Source organism: Uranotaenia lowii, chromosome 3 (genome assembly GCF_029784155.1).
Source record: "Uranotaenia lowii strain MFRU-FL chromosome 3, ASM2978415v1, whole genome shotgun sequence".
Taxonomy (NCBI): Eukaryota; Metazoa; Arthropoda; class Insecta; order Diptera; family Culicidae; genus Uranotaenia; species Uranotaenia lowii.
In genome coordinates, this window is record NC_073693.1 from 256639551 (window position 1) to 256664779 (window position 25229).

The 25229-nt window shown below is 39.1% G+C and overlaps 1 protein-coding gene and 2 long non-coding RNA genes across 4 annotated transcripts; 2 read left to right on the forward strand and 1 right to left on the reverse strand.

Moving 5' to 3' along the window:
• Positions 1-29: 29 nt before the first annotated feature.
• LOC129750569 (dynein regulatory complex protein 9-like) lies at positions 30-2139 on the reverse strand. Its single transcript, XM_055745534.1, has 5 exons — positions 2008-2139; positions 1651-1924; positions 714-966; positions 473-644; positions 30-404 (listed from the first exon to the last, which is right to left on the reverse strand). The coding sequence occupies exons 1-5, from the start codon at positions 2081-2083 to the stop codon at positions 34-36; spliced, it is 1146 nt and encodes a 381-aa protein (XP_055601509.1). The 5' UTR covers positions 2084-2139; the 3' UTR covers positions 30-33.
• An 18902-nt stretch (positions 2140-21041) lies between these two features.
• LOC129750590 (uncharacterized) lies at positions 21042-21618 on the forward strand. The gene is made up of 2 exons (XR_008738427.1): positions 21042-21331; positions 21411-21618. It is a non-coding gene; the product is annotated as an uncharacterized LOC129750590 (long non-coding RNA).
• Positions 21619-22689: 1071 nt separating this feature from the next.
• LOC129757686 (uncharacterized) lies at positions 22690-24117 on the forward strand. 2 transcript variants are annotated; one of them, XR_008739765.1, is made up of 4 exons: positions 22690-22777; positions 22846-23020; positions 23099-23560; positions 23630-24117. It is a non-coding gene; the product is annotated as an uncharacterized LOC129757686 (long non-coding RNA). The 2 variants fall into 2 exon arrangements; XR_008739764.1 differs by having other exon boundaries at positions 22726-23020.
• Positions 24118-25229: the final 1112 nt, after the last annotated feature.

The window sequence follows — 25229 nt, forward strand, 5'->3', positions numbered from 1 at the left end:
GATAGAACAGTAAAGAAAATGTCCTATTCACATTTATTTGCCCTTCTTTCCCCCCTTCTTGGCAGCCTTTGGAGGCTTTGACTTTTTCTTCTTTTTGAAAGGTCCTAGTCCCTTTCGAACCATGGTTCCCCTCCACCAAGCTTGAATGATGATAGCCGACCGTTGCTGTTTATCAGCGAATGCCATCATCCGTTCACGCTCTCTGCGGTATTCAGCACAAATCTTTATTTCCTTATCGCGATTTTTGTATAGGATGATCATCTCTTCATGTTTTACCTTCATTTCAGCTATTTGTTCTTTGTGACGCGCGATATCTCGATCGAACGCCTTCACTTCCCTTAAATATTTATCCGTCCAGAAAGATATTTTCTCTTGAATTTGTTCTATGCAATAATTTATGTAAACTGGAATAACGATTTGCTTCATTTAGAAATACCTAACTGTAAACCTTTGAAAACAATTTCCAACTTACCATCAATCTCACTTTTCAGCCTTAACTCGCGACCAAGCTTCTCTCGGGTTTCATTTGCAGTCGTGATCAATCCGTTTTCCTTACCCTCGATTATGATTCTAGCTTGCTCGTGACGTGTGTTTTCCCATTTCTGAACCAATCTAGATTTTACATCGTTCTCGACCCTTGTGTCCTAGGAAGAAAAAGTGTTCAAATGTTCAGATTTTGAATGTTTTGCTTAAAATTTTTAATCAGTTCCCACCTGTGCTTTCGATTCCAAATCGAAAATTACGTCCTCCAACTGTTTGAGCGTCGATTTGCGTTCCCGCGTTTCTCCTTCGAGTTGAGCCTGCAGAGCCTTAAGCTTTTTGTTGTTCAGGATGCTGTCTCGAATGAGCTGATGTTCTTCTTTCTCGCTTTGGATGTCATTGTCCATGAAAGTTTGCAGCGTTTCGAACGAACCGTATTCGGCCATTTCTGCATGCGTATCCGAAAGCAGCTTCCGCAAATTTGATCTGTTGTCAAATACGGTGAAACCAAAAGTTTACTTTTCATGAAACATTTGCAGCTCCATTTCTGATGAGAAAAGGTTTCAGAATATAGACTTGGAATATAAAATTTGGAATCACATTCAGAACTGAAATATAGATTTTCAAATTCAGATTTCCGATTTCAAATTCAGATTGAGATTTCAAATTTTGGATTCAGATTTAGGTTTAAGATTTTAGATTGAGATTCAGATTTGAAATTCAGATTTCAGATTCCATTCGAAAATTTTATGTCGGTCCTAAATGACTCAAGCATGTAAAAGACTTCGAGATTTGGTGTTATTTAAAAAAAAAAGTTTGGCCAAAGGGACTTTTTCGGAAAAAACTTTGAATTTCTATGAAATTCAATTGAGGAATAGTCTTGTAATACACATCACAACTTACGCCAAACCTCGTGTAACCCGGTTTAATTAAAATAAGACATCCTAGACTTATTTATTTTCACAAGGAAGGTTATAAAAATAATTTTTAACGAAAGATTAAATTGAAAATTTTGATTTCAGATTCAGATTTCAGATTCAGATTTCAAATTCCCATTTCATATTCAGTTTTCAGATTTGTATTTCAGACAGAACCCAAAACACATTTTTTCAAAAACTCATAACAGGCTAACGATTTTGAATGCTTCCAAACTATAATCCTGTTACTCACATATCATTCTTCAACTTAACCAGAATCATCATTCCCATCGCCACATCTACCGCCTGACTTTCGTTGATAATTTTGTTCTTGTAGGAGGGATCGAAACGCACATGCATCGGTGGCTTTTTGATGATCTGAGTGCTGCCTTGATCGTCTTCCATGTTGACGATTATAAGTTTGAAGATCGTTTCCTCCAGCACCGCGATAATGATGGCACTCTCAATTTCGTTAAATTTGTGCTTCGGTTTTGTACTAGCACAACTAAACGAATCGTTTGTGGATGCTTATAGATGATATTTAAAATGTTGTATAGGTAATTTTTTTTCTTGTTTCAATGGTGCAGATTCAAGTTCACACTATACTCACCAATTGTATACTCACTACAATCATCGCTCTCCGATGATTCTGTGGATTTCGTGTCAACTTCCAATTTATTTGCCATTTTTTATTTGCTTTTCACAGAAATATCTGTAGGTTGCATTCTCGAAAACAAACAAGATCCGTTTCCATGTTAAGCATTGTAACAAATCTCGAAATGCGCATGCTTTTGTTTGAATTCTAAAACGGATAATTCCGGCCAGCCCTTGTTACGAGACGAGTATGTTTGTCTCAAATCGAAATCACATTATGAATGTGTTTTATGTCTTTGATTTGAAAAGCTTAATACTTCACTAATTCAAGTTTAAAAAACAATCTTCATCAGACATGGCCGTAGGAACGGGGGGTGGGAGGTTTGGGGGTTAAACCCCTCCACATCCCTCCCCCCATGAGGGTCCAAGAAATGTCAAGCAGAATGTTCTTCCCTAAACTCTTAAGTTTTAAATTCTCAAATTTTGATGAGGGGCCGTTCACATACCACGTGGACAACTTAGGGGGGGGGGGGGAAGGGGGGTATGGAAATGTCCATGCTTATCCACGGAGAAGGGGGGTGGGGGTTTGGGTCATGTCCACGTGGACATACTTACTTTCAAAATATTTTCTAAAGGTGAATAAATATAAAGATGTTTAAATAAAAAATTTTAAATTGAAAAGCTTTCCAGTTTAAGTTTTAACAATTAGTAGCTACTTAGAAGCACAGAGAACTTGAAAGCAAGTGATAAATTTGATAATTTACTAATTCAAAATTTTTAAAATTATCTTATATCTGGAAATTCTTATTCGGTTTTTTCAAAATCAGCCATTTCAATAACAAAAAGGCAAAAAAATGGTGTTTCCAAACTGTCAAACTATATGTATTTAAAAAAAAAAACTATTTCAAATCTGTCCACGTGGACATCCGGGGAGGGGGTAGGGGTTTGTCAAATGTCCACGCTTGTCCACGGAGGGGGAGGAGGGGGTCAAAAATCTCATTTTTTTGTCCACGTGGTATCTGAACGGCCCCTGAACGACTCAAGTGAATCAAGAGTAACAATCTCGACTCAGAACCAAGGCCAAAACCTCAAAATCTTATCGAAGGTCCACAATTCTACTGCTGATTTTACAAAATTTTCTCTCTTGTTGATAGAAAGATAGATAGACTTTTATCGAAAACGCCATCAAAAGTTATGAAGTTCAAATGAAGTTGGTGCATGAATTTTGGGTACAGTCCTCACTAAGGTTGCCTGATTGCCCTGATTTTGCCGGGATGTTTTAATTTACCTATTAGCAAAATCAAAGAACAATTTAAATTGCGAGATAACAATCATGTATTTTGCGTCCAAAACATTTTTTTTATTAAAGTTTATCCAAATAAGCTGGCTGATGATTTTCGATAAAAAAACACTTTTTGGGTATTTTTTTCTTCTTGGTTTTGATTGAAGAATTCCTAAATTTGCCTGGAAATTGTCCAGATTTTGGGCTGTAAACTTTGAAATCGAATGCCCGATAAGATTTTGCAAAGTCTTACGAAAAAACAGTTCAGATTTGCCCTGCCCGAATTAGTGCGTAAAAATATCTGGTGAGCTTAGGTTTAAATAATTTTCGATGTTCTGATTTTGGAATCATTAAATCTAAATTTATAATTATTAAATGGACAGGACATCAAACGATCGGAAGACTGATATACAAAGGATTGTGGGTTCAAGCCAGCCGGAGTATCTCGGCAAATTTGGAATTATGAGTAGGTTACTTGGGTACCTTTTCAGGATTCTTTATTTGTATTGAACAGTTGGAAGGGAGTGAGATGAGTCAAACCTGTCCCAAGCCAGTAGTAACCCTTGGTTGTGCTGCAATTACTGTTGCTGAGTTATGTATTAACAATATTTGAATGTGCGATAGAGACTTCCCGTACCGCCTCGGGTCGAAAGACCTATCAGCTACTGGTGGGTTCTCATACATACATACAACATGCATTCATACATAATAACGTTATAATACATCAGGTTAAGATGAAAATTTGCACACGGAAGTTTTCAGGAACGTACAATTGATTGTAGCCTACAATTTGTAGTTATAAAGATTTGTTTAAGAGGCCGGGCAAAGAGGCCGTCCATACACACAAAAAAAATCTGAATCCTTAACAACACTGAAATTGAAAACCTTTAATATTACATGACGTAGAACGCGATTTATTAATGTAAATTTACAGATTCAAATAAAGTAGAATCCTTAACAGCACTGAATTCGTATGACACAAATATTACTTGACACGGAACGCGATTATTAGATGTAAATTTACATCACATATGATGTAAATACATTCCAACTCAATCGCTCAAGCTGAACGGTTGTGTTCTCCCAACGTTTCGATCGGAGTGTGTTTTATTATAACTCGCTGCTTTTGTGAAATCGGACAGTGCAGTTAGTCCGAACGTGGTGGTTTGTTTTTCTACCGACCAAATCGTTTGCCGAATTCCAGAGACACGAAATTGAAATTGGCGTGAGTTTTATCTGGCCATCATCATCGGTGCGAGTGTTGTCGCCATCGGGGAAGTGTTGATTGTTCCCCCGACAAACCCGAGTGTGGATAACGTGGGAGCTGTTACCGTTGGTTCCGGTGCTGTTTGCCGTGGGTAGCAGGATACAGGACGTCTCGGTGGATCGGTCGTTTGCGTTCAAGAGCGTCATCAGCAGCAAAGACTCAACTTGGTCGCCATCTTCTTCCAAGGACCACGTGGTTGCTGAACAAAAGAAGATACATGCAATTGAAAAGTGCAAGAACCTTTGTAAGTCTCTTTTTTCATTTTTTCACTATTCTCTCGTCTATTTATTTCCCTGTACATATTTTGAATTTTGGTTGCTTCGGTCATATTTTAAACACGGGCGACATTCGTGTTCCCGTGCAAAAATATGAACGAAGGCGGGGGGTTAAACTCGTCATCGGTGGACGAAAAGGAAGCCATGTACGAGAATGAAGAGCATTTGGAGGATTCAGACGATGCTGGTCCCTCAAGTGCTAATCATTCTCGTACGTCCAATAATTCTTCATCACCCACAGATGACAGTGTAGCTCCTCGACTCCGAACCTACACAGATGGTTCGTCTTTTTCTGGGCCATGGGTGGTTTTCATCCGGCCCAAAGCTAACGGCAAACAGCTAAACGTAGTGCAGATCACTAAAGATCTGGCGAGGTGGCCCTCCGTAACCTGCGTTACTAAGGTGCGACCAAACAAGTTGCGCGTTGTCGTGGACAATCATAAATCCGCTAATGAAATTGTTGCCAGCAAATTCATTAATTTAGAGTACCACGTCTACATTCCGTCTCGAAACGTAGAGATAGAGGGCGTGATCTCAGAAATGAGTCTGGAGGCTGGGTACGTTAAATCCCACGGCGTTGGTAAATTTAAGAGCCTTGATTCGACTTCGGTCGAAATCTTGGATTGCCGCCAACTCAATACTACCACCGTCGTAGAAGGAGTTAAAAAGTACTCGCCTTCAGCTTCATTTCGAGTGACCTTTGCGGGTACCGCCCTCCCTCACTACGTCTTGATTGACGGAGTTTTGAGGCTTCCTGTGCGGCTCTTCGTGCCTCGCCCGATGGAATGCAAAAATTGCATTAAATTGGGGCATACAGCTTCCCATTGTTGTAGCAAGAAGCGTTGCCCCAAATGCGGGGAGGTTCATGGGGATGGAGCATGCTCAGCAATAGAACAGAAATGTATCTATTGCGGGGGCTCACCTCATGACATCTCCTTGTGCGAGGCGTTTAAGAGCCGCTGGGATAGTCAAAGGCGCTCTTTGAAGGAACGGTCAAAACGTTCCTATGCCGCCATACTAAAGGGCGCGGCGCCTCCGATCCAACCGCAGTCCAGTAACATTTTCACAGTGCTGCCAGTTGACAACGAGGACACAACAGATGAGGAGAACCCGTTTATTTTTGTAGCGAACTCGCGAAAACGTTCAAAACCAACTACTAAGACCCCTAAGATTCCGAATAAAATCCCGACAATCAGCCCTCCAATCAACATCACCAAAAAAGTGATTGCTACAGACAAGAAAAAACAAGTTCCTCCTGGATTCCGCGCGACCTTTTCTCCACAGAATAATTCAACAGCAGCTGGGACTTCAAAAGCTCCCGTTACTAATGCGGATTTGTCAGAATCAACTCATCAACCGGGACTTTTCAAGTTTTCTGACATACTTAATGGAATTTTCACGTTTTTTAACGTTTCTGAATCCATAAGAAGTATTGTTAGTGCAATGCTTCCTATGGTTAAGACATTTTTGAAGCAATTGATGCAAACTTGGCCCCTTCTTTCAGTGTTTATCTCTCTCGATGGCTAATTTACGCCGAGAGGTCGGAGATATCACTGTTTTACAGTGGAATTGTCGTAGTCTCGTCCCTAAACTGGACCCGTTCAAATTTTTACTTCATGAAACTAGTTGCGATATTTTTGCGTTGTCCGAAACTTGGCTTTCTTCACAATCTAACATCTCATTCCACGATTTTAATGTCATACGTCTAGACCGCGACGATTCTTATGGAGGGGTGCTTTTGGGGATCAATAAGCACCACTCCTTCTATAGAATCCACCTCCCTTTATCAGGAGGAATTGAAGCTGTTGCATGTCATACAACTATAAGAGGTAAGGACTTATGCGTTGTCAGTTTGTACTGGCCTCATAGAGTTGCAGTGGATCGACGTCACCTAGAGGACCTGTGCTCAGTGCTCCCTGAGCCAAGGTTGATCCTGGGTGACTTTAATTCGCATGGAACTGTCTGGGGAGAACAAATTGACGATAGTCGTTCTACTCTTATCTATGACATTTGCGACAGTTTCAATTTAACAATTTTGAACACGGGTGAAAAAACACGAGTACCTAAACCTCCTGCAAGACAAAGTGCAATTGACCTCTCACTCTGCTCAAACTCACTATCATTGGATTGCCAGTGGAAGGTAATCCCTGATCTCAATGGTAGTGATCACTTGCCAATCAAAATTACAATCACCAATGGGGTTAGCTCTTCAAACACAATAAATATGACATATGACCTTACAAGACACATCGACTGGAAAAAATACTCGGACGAAATAACATCAGCAATCGGTTCTACGAATGTTTTACCTCCTGCAGAGGAGTACCACTTTCTTTCACGTTTAATACATGAAAGTGCACTTTGCGCTCAAACAAAACCCATCCCAGATTCATTTGTTCCAAGCTTTATAAGGACAAATCAAAAGCATTCAAAGATTTTCGGAAATATGGAACTCTCGCCCTTTTTGAAGTATATGTTTCCCTTGAAAATCAGTTTAAAAAATTGGTCAAGGGGAAGAAAAAGGCGTATTGGAGGAATTTTGTGGGTGGCTTATCAAGAGAAACATCCTTGAGTACCTTGTGGAGAGTGGCACGAAGCATGCGTAATAGATCATCTACGAATGAAAGTGAGGAATATTCACATAGATGGATATTTAACTTCGCACGGAAAGTCTGTCCAGATTCTACGCCTGTACAAAAAATAATCCGGGATGTGCTTCCTGAAAGGTGTGGTCTGGATTCCAGTTTTTCGATGGTCGAATTCTCACTTGCCCTCCTCTCTTGCAACAATTCAGCTCCGGGTATTGATAAAATTAGATTTAACTTGTTGAAAAACCTTCCGGACGCCGCCAAATTTCGCTTGTTAAATTTATTTAATCAATTCTTGGAGCATAACATTGTTCCCCAAGAGTGGAGACAAGTGAGAGTTATCGCTATCCAAAAGCCCGGAAAACCAGCGTCCGATGCGAATTCGTACCGTCCAATAGCGATGTTGTCTTGTATACGCAAATTGATGGAGAAAATGATTTTGTTTCGTTTGGATAAATGGGTAGAAACAAATGGCCTCCTTTCAGATACTCAATTTGGGTTTCGAAGGGGCAAAGGAACAAACGATTGTCTTGCTTTGCTGTCTTCAGAGATACAAATGGCGTACGCAAAACGTGAGCAAATGGCTTCAGTGTTTCTAGACATAAAGGGAGCTTTTGATGCAGTCTCAATAGAGGTGTTGTCAGACAAGTTGCACTCCCGGGGTCTGCCTCCACTATTGAACAACATCTTATACAGCTTGCTTTGTGAGAAACATCTGAACTTTGCTCACGGAGATATTGCAATTAGAAGAACCTCCTACATGGGCCTCCCACAGGGTTCATGTTTAAGTCCACTTTTGTACAACTTTTACGTAAGTGACATCGATACTTGTCTCTCTGAAGGCTGCACTCTAAGACAACTTGCAGATGACGGCGTGGTGTCTGTCACAGGATCTTCCGAGTCTCATCTGCACAGACCTTTACAAGATACTTTAGACAGATTGTCTTCCTGGGCGTTGGGGCTTGGGATTGAGTTTTCCCCTCAGAAAACGGAGATGGTTGTTTTCTCTAAGAAACATAGACCTGCTCAACCGAAGCTTCAACTCCTAGGCAGAACGATCACTCAATCGAGGTGTTTTAAGTATCTTGGGGTTTGGTTTGACTCCAAGTGTACCTGGAGAGCCCACATTGAGTATCTGAAAGGAAAATGCCAACAAAGAATAAATTTTCTCCGATCAATCACAGGCACCTGGTGGGGAGCCCACCCAGAAGATCTTTTAAAATTGTATCGAACAACCATTCTTTCAGTGATGGAATATGGTAGCTTCTGTTTCCAGTCAGCTGCCAAATCTCACCTCATCAAACTCGAGCGTATCCAATACCGTTGTCTCCGCATCGCAATGGGCTCTATGCCCTCAACGCACAACATGAGTCTTGAAGTTTTGGCAGGAATACTCCCTTTGAAAGATCGATACAATCTACTATCACTTCGGTTCCTCATCAGGTGTGAGGTCATGAACCCATTGGTGATCGTTAATTTTGAAAGGTTACTTGAGCAAAATTTTCGAACAAGATTTATGTCTGTATACTATGTCCTCATGTCAATGCAGGTAAACCCTTCTTCGTACTCTCCAACTCGTGTTTTCAGCCCACACTACGATAATTCTTCTGTCCAGTTTGATTTGTCTATGCAGCAGGAAATTCGTGGAATCCCGGATTCGCATCGCCCACTTCTGATTCCAAGAATTTTCGAAGCTAAATATAGACACGTCGATGCTGACAAAATGTACTTTACCGATGGGTCTCTAATTGAGGAATCAACGGGATTCGGAGTGTTCAACGAAACAACTAGCGCCTCTTATAACCTCCATTCTCCATGCTCTGTGTATATAGCAGAGTTAGCTGCTATTCACTGGGCCTTGGACAGCATCGCCTCACGGCCTGTTGGGCACTACTACATTGTAACGGATAGTCTAAGCTCAGTTGACGCAATACGATCAATACGACCGGGAAAGCACTCGCCGTTCTTCCTAGAGAAGATACGGGATACTTTGAGTGCTTTAACAAGACGTCGCTTTCCCATTACCTTTGTTTGGGTTCCCTCTCATTGCTCGATAGTGGGCAATGAGAAGGCAGACTCTCTGGCAAAGGTGGGGGCGACGGAAGGCGACACGTATCCACGTGAAATCGTCTTCAACGAATTCTACTTCTTGGTACGAGGGAACTCTCTTGTCAACTGGCAGCGCAAATGGGACGAGGATGAGGATGGTCGGTGGCTCCACTCGATTATCCCAAAGGTAAGCCTTAAACCATGGTTCAATAGATTGAACTTGAGTCGGGATTTTATTCGTATATTTTCCCGTCTCATGTCCAATCATTGTTCCTTAGACGCGGTACTCTATCGTTTTGACATTGCTGGCAGCAATTTGTGTAGTTGCGGCCAAGGTTACCATGACATCGAGCATATTGTTTGGTCGTGTGAGGTCCATCTTGTCGCCAGAACGAATTTAATAGACTCCCTTAGGGCCCGAGGAAAACCACCTAATGTTCCAGTTAGAGATGTACTAGCTGTGCTAGATTTGGACTACATGTTCGAAATCTACCTTTTTCTAAAAGCTATCGATCTTCGTCTATAATTTCTTTTTTATTTTCATATTTCCCTTTCTATCTTCCTTTCTCCTCTCACAAAGTGTTAAGTTAAGAAAACAATTGTAAACAACAAAATCGATTTTGGCTCCTTAAAGCCTAAAGGTATGAGCCGTTTCAAATAAAGAATTGTTAAAAAAAAAATGATGTAAATAAAAAGAAGCATCACATATGACGGAATTTTCAGTTCGAATTGAATATTACACGTCTTTAATATTTTACATGTCTTCAAATTATACACGTCTGTTGAAGTTTACAATCGAGTAATATTCAACTCGCACTGGAAATTCCATCATATATGATGCTTCTTTTTCGATACATCATATGTGATGTAATTTTACTAATTTATTTGGTCACACAAAATTCTCAACAGCACTGAATGCCCATTTTCTTGAAATTACATGACGTGGAATATTATATGGACATTGAATTTTAATTAAATGGATATTACTTTACACTGAACGCAATATGGGGCTGTTCACTAATTACGTAAGCACATAGGTGGGGGGGTTTCACATTTGCTTACGATCTCTTACTAGGGGGGTAGGGGGGGTTACCAAAAATCTTACGTAAGAAATGTTACATTAAAAATTCATCACAGCCATACGAAACCAGGTTTTTTTACTCACTACCTATTTGTTGGTTCACTTTGATGTTATGTTATTTATTTTTTAATGTCTTTGAAATAATAAAAAAAGAATGCAGGTTCTATATACATTTATAGGAAACCAATTCAAACCAACATGCCATCAAAAACACTGAATCACATTATTAAAAAAGATCGTCGCTTTTCGCTTTCTGTCATAACAATCTTTTTAATTGAGATATTTATGGAAACAAAAAGGAAAATGGCGCGTTGTTAAACCACGATTTGAATCCATCATATTCTGAAAATGACTTCATCCAGAAAAAATCTTTAAAAATCAATATAAGGCGCTTTAAATAATGAATTTCTAGACAGTTTTTACAGATATAGACACTATCAACTTTAAATTTTACAAACGATTTACCAAAAAAAATTCTTAAACTTTATCGCTTACCGCTGAATGAGTCTGAGCTTTTAGGTTAGTTGACAACGTGATTGTCGTTAAACATTTTTGCCCCCATTCTGGTGGTATAGAATGAATATTTAAAAAAAGATTTTTAGAAAAACATAACATTTTTTTAAGGAACCTTGTGCTAACCTGATCTCTCTTTTTTAAATTGGAATTTAGATTTTATATTGTTTATTCGATTGTGGAAATTTATTGAAAATTATTGTTACCCCCAACAAGCTACGTCTTGAATAATGTTTTCTTTATTCAACATTTCATCTGTTGTTTTGTATAGATTGTGCTTTTCAAATACAGTTTTTTAATTTTACTTAAAAAGTGCTTTGCTTTGAAGCATGTATGTCACATTTTTAATATTTTCAAGCTATTTTTGAAAAAAAACCTGTCAATTTCTAAAATAATAAAAAAACGTAAGATCTTACAAGGGGGGAGGGGGGGGTTTTGAAAAATCTTACTTTGTCTTACCAGGGGGGGGAGGGGGGGTTAAAAAATTCCAAAATCGTGCTTACGTAATTAGTGAACGGCCCCTATATCATGTAAAAATACAGCCTGTCAAAACTGGCACAAACAAAAGTAAACAAAGTGTTGCGTCAAGTCGTGCATCAAAGCAATTAGTCGAAAGTTGCTTTGAAGAAGTTTTCACGTTTGTTAGTTAGTGGATACTGTTGATTCATTGAATTCTTTGCGGCGCTACGGCAGCGGACTCACAGGATGCAACTCTGGGAGCGTCATCCTGTACATAATTGTCCTTCGAAGCTGGTAATCCGGAAGAGTTGCTGACGAACTATGCAAACATTTTCGGATAAAAATTATTTAGATTTCCCATGTTTTATAGATTCTAATGCCTATACAGATAATTGTAGTGTTCATAGAATCGGATTTTTAACAAATAAATGATTTTTATTAAAACCAAATTGATTTTATTTTAGAGATGAAAATCCGCTATTAAATTGGCTTTGGCGTTCCTAAAAGTAACTATAATGTAAACCAAAAAAATCCAATAAGATTTTTTTCCTAAATTCAGTGGTTTTCAAAATTACATGACTTTTAAATTACACGTCTCTAAAATTTTACAGGCGTGTAAAATTCAACACACACTGAAAATTCCGTCATATATGATGCTTCTTTTTATTTACATCATACGTGATGTAATTTTACAGATTTTTTTCGTTGTGTGTACAACACACATACTGTTTAGTGATTTCGACGTTATTGTAGATTGGATTGAAACGGATTGAGAAGAAATTTTGGACACGGATTATGTCAGGGACGGACAATCAAATTCCAGTATCGAATTTTGTATAAGGGTCCGTCAAAGGGGTAGTCCACATGAACTCTTCACTGTTTTTCCTGTATTTATGTTATTATAGAGCATGGATCTTCTTAAATCTTGACGCACTATTTCTTATACCATAGCGCTCTTAGTTGTCGAATCTAGAATGTTTTGAAAGTACTTTGTTCGGAAATGTTTCCTCTATCAAATCGACCGTGTGCAGCGTTCTCAAACGTTTCCGTGAGATGCATACTATCGATCGGCAGGTTCATACCAAGCGTTATAGTGGACCTAAGGATCGGAAACAGCATTTGAAGGTGTTGAGAACGATCAAGGTAAACCCAGGGCAGTCGGACTATAACATCGCCAAGAAATTCAATGCCGACCGGTGCTCCTTCAGAAGGATTCTTCTGCGCGAAGGAATACGATCTTATCGGGCCAGTTAGCAACCGAACCGGACATTGAAGGAGAATGTAGAAGTACGACGTACAACGGATGCATCCTCATGGATGACGAAACGTACGTGAAGATGGATTTTAAGCGGCTTCCTGGCTAAAAATTTTACAAAGCCACTGGTCGGGGTGATGTCCCCGCCAGTTCAAATTCGTTTTTGCCGATAACTGTACAAGAAAGTGTTTGATCTGGTAAGGTATTTGCAGCTGCGGACGAAAAACCCCGGTTTCTGTGAAAAACAAGACCATTTTTTCCGCACATTAGATCCCACAAAGGACCAGTAAAGTTTTCGCCAGATTTGGCAAGCTGCCACTACAAGGGTACTACAAGAGGTACTACGGTGGAATCGGGACAACGGATGGATTTTGTCGAAAAGGACATCAACCCACCCAACTGCCCTCAATTCCGACCTATTGATAAATTTTGGGCAATTGTCAAGCAGAAGATGAAGAAGAATGGTAGGACGACTCGGGATGCAACAGAGATGAAGATGTACTCGACGAAAAGTTCGAAATTTCATCAAAACAACATCGGAATAAAGTCTGCTTCATTTAATATTGGAACACAAACAATTGCGTGTAGTTCAGTCATTTATTATCGAATTCATAATTTGTTTTTCATACAAATGTAGCATTTTCTTTACTCTTTCATAAAAAAAAAAAATTATTCATTGCTGTTTCGAAGAAATTCTCGTACTTTTCCCGTAATACGGCACATTAGGCGGCGCACACCCTTTTCGTCCACCGTTTTGGCGATTTGATTCCACCAGTTCTTCATTTGAGTCATGTTCCTAACAAGTTTTCCCTTTGCCTTAAGCCTCCGCTTCGTGATTGCCCAGTATTTCTCTATCGGCCGGAACTGGGGGCAGTTTGGGGGGTTGAGGTCCTTCGGTATTACGCTGACCCCGTTCGTTGCGTACCATTCCATAACCGTTTTGCTGTAATGGCAGCTTGCGAGGTCCGGCCAAAACATTACTGGACGGTCGTGGGCACGAATAAACGGCAGAATCCGTTTCTGTAGGTACTCCTTTTTGTAGACTTCTGATGTCATTGTCTTGTCAGTGAGCACTTGGTCAGCACTTGGTCGTACAGCTTTCGAGCACGGATTCTGGCCACATTGTTCTGCTTCAGCGTCCGATTTGGCTGTTTGCTGGCTCGGAATGACCTTATTCCTTCCCGGAGACGAATTCGTCGCACCGTACTGTGAGCGGCCTGGAACTTATTGGCCAAATCGCGGTCTGAAAGATTGGGATTCCTCTTGACGGCCTTGATGACTTTCCCACGCAGTTTCCGGTCGACAGTTCCACTCCGACGCTTCGAATGCGGCTTCCAAGCTGTCGTCAATGTTTCCTTGTACTGCTTGATAACACGCCATACGGTATTTCTGGGCATTTTAAGCTGTTTAGCTAGCTTCGATGCCGACAACAATGGATTTTCAAGAAAACTGTGCACAATTTGATCTCTCCGTTCGGCTTCCATGGCGGTTGTTTACAAAATGCTATCGTTTGGTGTTATGACATAAATACATGGTGAAAGGTAATGAATTTCCCGACACGTGGGTGAAAAAAGTTTCCAAATCCGTCCACTAGGAGCGCCACAATGAGCAAAAGAATTTGTTCCAATATTAAATGAAGCAGACTTTATTTTTTAAAACATTTTTCCTTTAAAGTGCAATAAAAACCATACATTTTGAGTACAAAACCATTTTTATTTCGTTTACATAGCTCCAAGATAGACCCTTAATGTGTCCAGATTTAAGATGATCCATGTTTTATAGCGGATTGGAATGAAGTTTTCAGGGACGGACAATCGATTTCAGGTATCAAACTTTGCGAATGTGTCGGCGAAAGAAGTAGTCCATATTACCTGTTCACTGTTTCTGTGATATTCACGTTATTGTATTTTATATTGGGATGAAAATATTTGCGCATGTAGTCGCATTTGTCAAATGTAGATGATAGGCAACTACACCAATGCAACGAAAAAAGCTCATTCTTATAAACCAGCCACCGTTTGCGCGACATTTATGTGGAAATGAAACGTATAAACGAGCTAGTTGAAGAATCCCAGCCAACATGAAATCGTAAAAGAAATCATCGTCAAACTCTTATATTGGTGTAACTCAAATCGGATTCGTAAATGTGTACACTTAACATTCGACAATATTGTATATTCATCGTAGAAGACGTTAGAACCAAATGAAATACGATTTAGTTACGATATGTTGAATGAAGTCGTATTTAATACGACCGATGTCAGTTGAAATCCTACAACAATCGTGTAAGATTTCTAAGTTACATTTTATTCGTTCTTAAATTCCTTTGGTATCGAAATCGCACTTTATTACAGATATAATCGTAAAGAATCTCACATAAGCTTCGATTATCATCTCTTTTGTGTATTGCAAACGATCATCACATAAAGGTACAAATCAATGTCGTTAAGTGTCACATAATGAGTAGTAGCGTTTGACCGTGCAATCATCATCAAGCCCGTTCAACAGCCAATTGAAATCGGTTTCAATCGATTTCGATTGGTAAATTGTTGTTCACTCAGCCAATGTTGTGATCGAAACTAATCCAATTGACGTTCAATGAAGCCAATCGAAATCGATCGAAACCAATCGAAATGGATCAAGCCCGAGAGCAGGATTCGTTTCTATCGGTTTCTATCGCACTAACACAAATGCAGTTTTGTAATGTCAAAATACAGCTGATTGGGTTTGTTGTGGATAATCTTCTGAATAAATTAAAGTGGTTTCATTCGGTGCGGTGTTCTTTGTCGGGTGCTGAGTTAGTGGTGATGTGCCACGTTGAGCTGAGTCAGTGATGCTGTAAACCGGTGGCGCTGTGCCGGTGGTGCAGTGTCAGTGGTGTGGTGTCAGCGGAATTAAATACGGAACAAGGACAAATGCCGTGAAAATCAAAGTAGTATCAGGAGGGTCCGTGTGAGTCGGTGGTGCGGTGCTGGTGGTATCGGTCGGTGCTGTGTTGGTTTCGCTGCGTTGGTGGTACCTGTCGATGCAATTGCTGCAGTTTTGCAAGCATTGCGATGCAAATTTGGACTGGATGCTAACCATTGGTTAGTAACCATACATCTGACCGTCGGCCCCATCCAGGTTAATCCGGATTCTACGCCGTTTTAACCCTTCACATCGGTGCCACCGAAAAATTGAAGGTTGTGCATTGGGAGTTGAACCGCTTAAGAAAAAAACACCCAGGAACAGCAGGAAATTGGAAGTGACAATAATTCAAGACTCACCACAGAAAATGAAAGAATTTGTTCAAAATGAAAGAATTTGTAAAAATTGTAAAATATGATAAGATATCAAATAAAGTACAAAATCCATTTACCGTATTTTATCTAAATATCATGATAACATGTTTAGTTTTTTCTCATAATGGATTCATTTTTTACTCTTACATGGAGGGAACGCTGAGAAATGATACCATGATATAAAAAAACCTAGAGTGAAACGATTCGTGATATATTTGTTTATTAAAATTGTCCCTATAAAAATAGCTCATATTAACACAATTCTTTAATCTACCTAATATACATTTGCGTTTTCGATTGGGATATTTTCTTTCCTGTTAAAGTTGACGCATTTCTACTCTAATGGGCTTTATTGAGATTGTATATTCAAAATAAACGTTTTTTAAAATAGTTTTGATAATTGGTAACTCTCTGTTCAAAATTTTCTTCGTCGATCAGGTCTCAGCTCACTGGGTAGATCGATATCCTACTCGGTAGAAATATGTTTCGAGATCGTATCCGGAATCGTATCCAATGAGGTTGTTCGGCCAAGCGGATCAGCTCGCAGCTGCTTCCGGTACATCAGAAACCTTAAAAACAAAAAAAAAAACAAACAACATAATAAAATAATATAAAACCACATACAGAATTCAAAAACCTACTTTTTTTTCAACATCAAATGATTAACGTCGGGAGAATCTCATAGCGGGGGTAGGGGGTTCGCTTTTTTATCCGACCAACTTCGCTGATCCAGTTACATCTGTTGCTAACATTAAAAACACAAAATAAACCGAGAACTAAGTCAAAAGAATATTATTTATTATCGAAAACGGTTTTCGTCGATGCAATTCCGAAATCTTCCGTGAAGGAAATGCTTTTTTCTTCCATTCAATTTTTTTGACAGCAGAATAACATACAGCTTTGACAACAACTAAGCGCATTAGTATTAGTGTCTGGCTGTTCATTCAGCAGCCTGATAGAAACCGATCGAAGTCAATTGGAAAAACAGCTGATCAGCTGTCAATCCATTTCAATTGGTTTCGATTGAGTTTTGTTGAACACACCTATCGCACAAAGTGTTTGTTTGTTTTCCACTTTTTCGGTCGTTGTTCGGGTTCGGGAAAGGATGATTTGCACCGATTTGCAAATCATTTCCATCCGAAAGATACCATCAAGCTTTGTGGGACTTAACATGCCGAGTGCCAATACTACAATCAACCAGCTGACAGGTAATTTGGTAGAATATTTCAGGCGATTTTAAAAAAAAAAGTAACTAACAGGATTTTTATTCCAGCACTTACACCGGGGCAATTTTACACCGGGAGCTGTAGCCGGTCGGTGCTCATAACTGTTGCTATCTGCTTCCATCCGACAGCTGCTTGCTTTATCAGAATCTGGCTTAGGTTGCTGCATTCGGAATTAAGGACTTGTCTTGAAAAGCGGCAGTTTAAGTAGCAAAGAAAGTCCCTTTTCTTCGAAGGATGACGAAAGATGCAAACACAACGGAAGCTTACGATGGTCCTGTTGCATGAAAATAAATGCGTCAGATGATATTGCCGGGAAGCATCCGGAATTGAAGGTAAGAATCTTATCGAAAACTATTGTGGATGTGGTGTGCTGTCAAAATTAAATTATTTTATTTTCTTCGTTTCTTCCATTTCTTTACATAACAGACCTCGATTTCGTCGCTGTGGAAGCTATCGACCTAAGTGTATCGAGTGCGTTCGCGAATACCGCTACGCGAATCCGTCGGTTCATGGCCAACCGGCCGCAATACCGCTCACAAATGTGCCGCCCCGGGAATCGCCTCGGTCCGCAAGAAGAAAATCCGTGATAGATTGGGCGACACGTTCTAAACTATCTCCGATGTTTTCGTTTTGGTTCCCGTGCACTCAATGAAATAAAAATGAATAAATAATTTGATTACTTTGCATTTATTATTTTTTATCCGAATATCGAAAAAATGCAGTCATTTGAAATTTTGGTGAGTATCGTATTTTAATCACAATACTACACATAACATGCTACATACAGAGGTTCGCAAAATCGTTTTAGGCTCCACATCGTACAAGATTAAACCACACTTCGCATAAAGTGTCTCTTAAACAATCAATCGAATGTCAAATTATTTCACATCGCACAAGAGTACAGAACACCTCCTATAGAGTGTGACTTAAGTTGCCAATCGATGTTTAAATCTCTGAACATCGTATTAGACTGTAAAACACTTCTCATAAACGGTGACTTAAATCGTCAATTTATCATCAGATCGCTTCAAGTCGTAAAAGGGTAAAACACACATCACATAAAGTGTGATTGGAACTGCCAATCGTCCCATCATCGTAAATGTGAATGAAGCGATTCCGATAATGTAACGTACAACATGCCGTCAGTGCGACATAAAGTACCAAAGTATTTCCGACATCGTAGTAACATCATACATGATGTTGTCGAAGTCGTAAATCACAAAATAACGAAAACATGTATGTATATCGCCTCCACTTTTGGTAGGTATATGCTTTTTTCTAACGTAATATACGATGATTATTGTCGACATAGATGAACGTATATCTTTTGATATACCTACCAAATTGTTGGCTGGGATGGGTTATGGACAGAAACAGTTACGTCGTTTATGGATGTGAGTGTTTTCAACTTCTTGATAAGGATACTCTTACTGCAAAGGTATTTTTTTTATTCAGTGCAAGGAGTGAGTATTATTATTTTATTTATTTGAAAAGCATTAGAGTAAGGTGGGGTAAAAGCACTGATCATACTGATGGACAATCGATTTCGTTTTCTGGATAATTTTTCCAACAGTCGATTCCAGAGTGCGTATCGATCGATTTGAAGAAATGCTATCCCAATTAGGAAATGCCACCCAACTTTAAAAAAAACAGGCAATTTCTACGATAAAGTCGGACAAACAGGTACATTTTTCCTACAGGGCATTTTTTGTCACATTTTTCAGGTTCGCCACCTGCCGTCGGTATTGCGAACCTATAAAATTAGACAGAAAATGGTTGAATTTTTGTTCTAAGTGTCATGTCAGTGTGATCAGTGGTAAAAGTACGAGTCGGATAAAAGTACGTTTTAAGATTATCACAAACTGAGAACAGCAAAATTCAAAACTCTGGCGTGGATTGGTAATGATTTGGACTGTCTACATCCAGACTTTTTTTTTCGTAGAAGTTGTAAATACTCCGAAAAATGAGGTAAAGTAGCATTTTTGCATTAATGATGTAATATTTAAAATAACGGCATACTACCTTATTTTATCACATTTTTAGTTGCAAGCGGAACGAAGTTCGAGATCAGCTATTATTATCATAAATGCAGAGATGTTAAAATCGCGAGTCTACATACTCGCACTTTGCCCTTCTTTGCAGAACGATTTTATTTCGTTAAACTTAATCTGCAATGATGCTATCTAAAGTTCAACTCGGAAAGCATCAGGAAGTAAGCTTCGGGTAAACTCGGCAGGAGTAAACAGCAATCGGGGGGGGGAAACATCAGCGAAGCAAACGAACAGTTCTGCGAATTAAAAAAAAATCTTTTTCGTTCGGCAGCCGAACACATCAATCGGACAACGCATGGGGGCGTGGCTTAAATTGATAGATACAAGGGAACGGGAAACGAGCGAGAGAAGGGTGCGAGGAATGTTAACTCGGTCCGTCGGGCAACGATCGCTCGTGAGCATTCGTGTACGGTATATAAGCTTCGTTCTGTTGTTTCGTTGGTATGATTTTATTCCTGCGAGGCATGGAAAACATCAATTCGGAAATGTTCTCTTCGTTTTGTGTGCAATCGCGTCATGATTGGAACGAAGATAAAATCAATCTGCACACAACAAGTTAAACTCGGAAAAAATCAGCCGAATGATTCTTTCCGAAGCGAGTCTACACACCGCTGCATAAATGTAACATACATATCATCAACAAAAACAAATTTGTTGGTGTTTTTAAATGAAATTTGTTACTTTTTTGACTTAGTGGAAAACTACTGTATTGAAAGACTCTTTTCACTTTCAAATATGTTTAATTTTTTTGCATTTAATGAGATAATTCATTGCATTATCGTGATAAAGAGTGTCTAGAGCAATAAATGAGCACGATGACAGCAGTTAGAGCGAACCTACACACAAAATTTTCGAGGCCGGAATTTAGCAAAATTTTGCTCAAATTTGACCAGCTAGAAACTTAGCAATCAATTTAGCAATATTTTTTAACTAAAATTTTAGCAAACGAGAAAAAAAGTTAGCCGCCACTGTTTTTACTCAAATTTTTAGCAAAAACCGGAGAAAAAGATTGCCCGGATCCGTAATTTAATGTTTTGTTATTTTTTCTATGGAGAATCAGGGGAATGTTTGATTATTGAGTAGAATACACAAATTTCATTCACTTATAATTTATTTTTAACATTTAAAAAAAATCACACTTTTTGTAAAACGGAAATTCCGATTCAGGGAACGCACCTACTGGCTAGCGAAATCCCATGCCATCTTCATCAAAGGTACAGCACCGGGGTGTTTGCCGGATGCAGCTCGTTTCCAGTTGTGGTCCTTCTTTATTGCCGTTGCGGGTTTCGTGTTGCAGTTTTAACCTGGTAAAAAAAAACAAACACACAAATTTTAAATTTAAAAATTGGACAATCTGAACATTTTAAGATCGGACCTTACCTGTAAGCATCCGGTGTCGATTCAGATACCATTTAGTCGTGGAGTTGGCCACCACAAGAACCACCAGCAACGAACAACCGGAACCGCTCTTAATCGCGACAGCTTTTTATTTTCCTCCAAATTGGCGCGGCGGCTGGTGTCTGTGAACAAAGCGGCTGAAAAACCTTTGTTTTACTAAAATCAAGTAAAATGACCTTTTGTATTACTAAAATCAAGTAAATTCAACTTTTTGCTAACTCAACAGTAAAAAAATATTTTTGCTAACGGAAAGTAACAGCGAAATTTTGCTAAGTGGAGCCCCGAAATTTTTGTGTGTACACACAAAACTTTCGGGGCTCCACTTAGCAAAATTTCGCTGTTACTTCCCGTTAGCAAAAATATTTTTTTACTGATGAGTTAGCAAAAAGCTAAATTTACTTGATTTTAGTAATAAAAAAGGTCATTTTACTTGATTTTAGTAAAACGAAGGTTTTTCAGCCGCTTTGTTCACAGACACCAGCCGCCGCGCCAGTAGGGAGAAAAATAAAAAGCTGTCGCGATTAAGTGCGGTTCCGGATGTTCGTTGCTGATAATTCTTGTGGTGGCAAACTCCACAACGAAATGGTAGCTGAATCGACACCGGATGCTTACAGGGTAAGGTCTGATCTTAAAGTGTTCAGATTCTATAATTTCTCAATTTCTAATTTGTGTGTTTGTTTTTTTTTTCTACCAGGATAAAACTGCAACATGAAGCGCGCCACAGGCCGGTAATGAAGAAGGACCACAACTGGAAATTCAACAAGCTGCATCCGGCAAACACCCCGGTGCTTTCTTTGTCGAAGGTGGCATGGCATTTCGCTCGCCAGTAGGTGCGTTCCCAGAATAGGAAAAGTGTGAAAAAAACATAAAAAATGTGAAAAATAAATTATAAGTGAATGAAATTTGTGTATTTTATTCAATATTCAAACATTCCCCTGATTCTCCAGAGAAAAAATAGAGAAACATGAAATTACGGATCCGGGCAATCATTTTCTCCGGTTTTTGCTAGAAATTTGAGTAAAAACTGCGGCGGCTAACTTTTGTACTCGTTTGCTAAAATTTTAGTTAAAAAATATTGCTAAATTTATTGCTAAGTTTCTAGCTGGTCAAATTTGAGCAAAATTTTGCTAAATTCCGGCCTCGAAAATTTTGTGTGTACACACACAAAACTTTCGAGGCTCCACTTAGCAAAAATACTGTGTTACTTTCGATTAGCAAAAAGAGTTGTTTTACTAACGCGATAGCAAAGTTATTATTTTGCTTGATTTTGGTAAAAAAGCAGCCTAGCTAGCCGCTTCGTTCAGACAGCAGCCGCCGGTTTCGAGAAAAAAATAGTTCGACGCGAATCAGTGCGGTTGAGTAAATTAGATGCTGGCAGAACCTGCGGAGACTAGGCTGACAACGACGGAATGGAAGCCAGGTCAACTTTGCTGCATGTGATGGAGATGGTGAATAAATTCACACCGGGAACGGACAGGTAATAGCAGATTTGGCCAATGAAAATCCGGTTTTAAATTTCAAAAATTCTTTGTTTTTTTCTACAGGTTGCTGCTGCCGGCGACAACAGACATCATTGCCATCAGGATGATCGACGAAAAGGAAACCGATCTGGCCGCATCGGTTTTCCGCTTGGCGGATGGTCAGTTACCGCGGACAAGTGCGGATTTGTTTTTTAAGTACATGAAGTGTTAATTGAAATTTGAAAAAAGTGTCAAATAAATTATGTGAAAAAAATTTTGTATTCTATTTTATAAGCAGATATTTCCCCCAAATTTCCTGGAAAAAGAATAAATATTGAATTTCAAATCCAATAGGATCTTTTCTACCGGTTTTTTGCTAAAAGAAGTGAGCAAAAACTGCGGCGGCTAAATTTTTCTCTTGTTTGCTAAAATTTTAGTTCGAAAAATTTGCTAAAATGATTGCTAAGTTTCAAGCTGGTCAAATTTGAGCAAAATTTTGCTAATTTTCGGCCTCGAAAATTTTGTGTGCACACAAAACTTTCGGGGCTCCACTTAGCAAAATTTCGCTGTTACTTTCCATTAGCAAAAATATTTTTTTACTGTTGAGTTAGCAAAAAGCTAAATTTACTTGATTTTAGTAATGAAAAAGGTCATTTTACTTGATTTTAGTAAAACGAAGGTTTCGCAGCCGCTATGTTCACAGACTCCAGCCGCCGCGCCAGTAGGGAGAAAATTAAAAAGCTGTCGCGATTAAGTGCGGTTCCGGATGTTCGTTGCTGGTGGTTTTTGTTGGTAAGCAACTTCACGGAGAAACGGTAGCTAAATCGACACCGGATGCTTACAGGTAAGGTCCAATCTTAAAGTGTTTTGATTCTCCAATATTTTAATTTGAAATTTGTGTGTTTGTTTTTTTTCCAACCAGGTTGAAAGTGCAACACGAAACCCGTAACAGTCCGGCAATGAAGAAGGACCACAACTGGAACTGCAACGAGCTGCATCCGGAAAACACCCCGGTGCTTTCTTTAATGAAGATGGCATGGCATTTTGCTCGCCAGTAGGTGCGTTCCCAGCACACAAAACTTTCGGGGCTCCACTTAGCAAAATTTCGCTGTTACTTTCCGTTAGCAAAAATATTTTTTTACTGTTGAGTTAGCAAAAAGCTAAATTTACTTGATTTTAGCAATTAGAAAGTTCATTTTGCTTGACTTTAGCAAAACAAAGGTTTTCTAGCCGCTTTGTGCACAGACAACAGCCGCCGCGGGTTTTTCAGAAAAATAACAAACAGACATGATTGTGCGCGGTTCCGAAAGTTCGATGCTAATGGTTCTAGTGGTGGCTAAGTCAACAACAAAATACTAACCAAATCGACACCGGATGCGTACAGGTAAGGGCGAATTATAAATTGTACAAATTTTCCGATTTTTAAATCCAAAATTGTTTGTTTTTCTTTCAGGTTACAACTGCAACACAAAACCCCCATCAGGCCAGAAATAAAGGGGACCACAGCTGGAATTTCAACGAGCTGGATCCGGCACACACTCTGGTGCATTCGTCGATGAAGATGTCTTGAAGTTTCGCCCGCTGGAACCGGAATTTCCGTTGATCGAACGTGAAATTAAATTAAAAAAAAAAATTAAAAATAAATTGAAAGTGAAGTAAATTTGTGAATTCTATTTCATAATCAAACGTTCTCCCTGATTCTCCAGAGAAAAAACAATAAATTTTGAAATTTCAGATCCGGGCGATCTTTTCTTCCGGTTTTTGCTAAAAAATTGAGTAAAAATTGCGGCGGCTATCTTTTTTTCTCGTTTGCTAAAATTATAGTTAAAAAATATTGCTAATTTTTTTGCTAAGTTTCTAGCTGGTCAAATTTGAGCAAATTTTTGCTAAATTCTGGCCTCGAAAATTTTGTGTGAGGATCGAACCTTCCGTTTAACGAAAAGTGTGAAAAAAATTTAAAAAATGTGAAAAATAAATTATAAGTGAATGTAATTTGTGTATTCTATTCAATAATCAAATATTCCCCTGATTTTCCATAGAAAAAATAACAAAACATGAAATTACGGGTCCCAGCAATCTTTTTCTCCGGTTTTTGCTTAAAATTTGAGTAAAAATTGCGGCGGCTAACTTTTCCCCTCGTTTGCTGAAATTTTAGAAAAAAAAAATTGCTAAATTGATTGCTAAGTTTCTAGCTGGTCAAATTTGAGCAAAATTTTGCTAAATTCCGGCCTCAGAAATTTTGTGTGTAGGTTGCCCCTGGTTTGCCTCCAGGTGAAAAAAACGGTATTAGAAACACGAATCTTTAAGACAGTACGGTTTAATTACTTTTTTTGTTCTAACATAAAGTCCCACTAACACTAACGTATGAATTTGCTTATCAAATTGCTTGCGGGCGTAAAGATAAAGTCAACAAGGGAACGATCGGCAGCAGTTCCAACGATTGTATACCAATTGGCATAAAGTCATTTGGCATAAAGCCGTTTGGCATAAAAGTTGTTTGGCATAAAGCCGTTTGGCATAATGGCCGTTTGGCATAACGGCCTTTTGGCATAATGACCGTTTGGCATAATTGGCATAAAATGATGGATCAAAATTTCGAGGAAGCCTCCTCACGCTTCGCGTTCGAACTAAAATGAAGTATGGTCCTTACGCTTCGCGTTGCGAACCGGGCTAGAGGATTGTCCCTAGCTTTGTGTAAACCTACAAACATGGGGCCTTCCTAGGGCTTTGAATAAACTTTGAAAGACGGGGTCATCCTAAAATAATGGATCAAATTTTCGAGTAAGCCTCCTCACGCTTCGCGTTCGAACTAAAATGAAGTATGGTCCTTACGCTTCGCGTTGCGGGCCGAGCTATGGGATTGTCCCTAGCTTTGGGTAAACCTAGAAATACGGGGCCTTCCTAGGGATTTGATTAAACCTGGAAAATCGGTAAATTGAAAAAAAAACTTATGTATTTTAATTTCTAGCAACATTTTATGTTACCTTATGAATTTTTATATTTTTATGCCAAACGGCCATTATGCCAAACAGCCATTATGCCAAACGGCCATT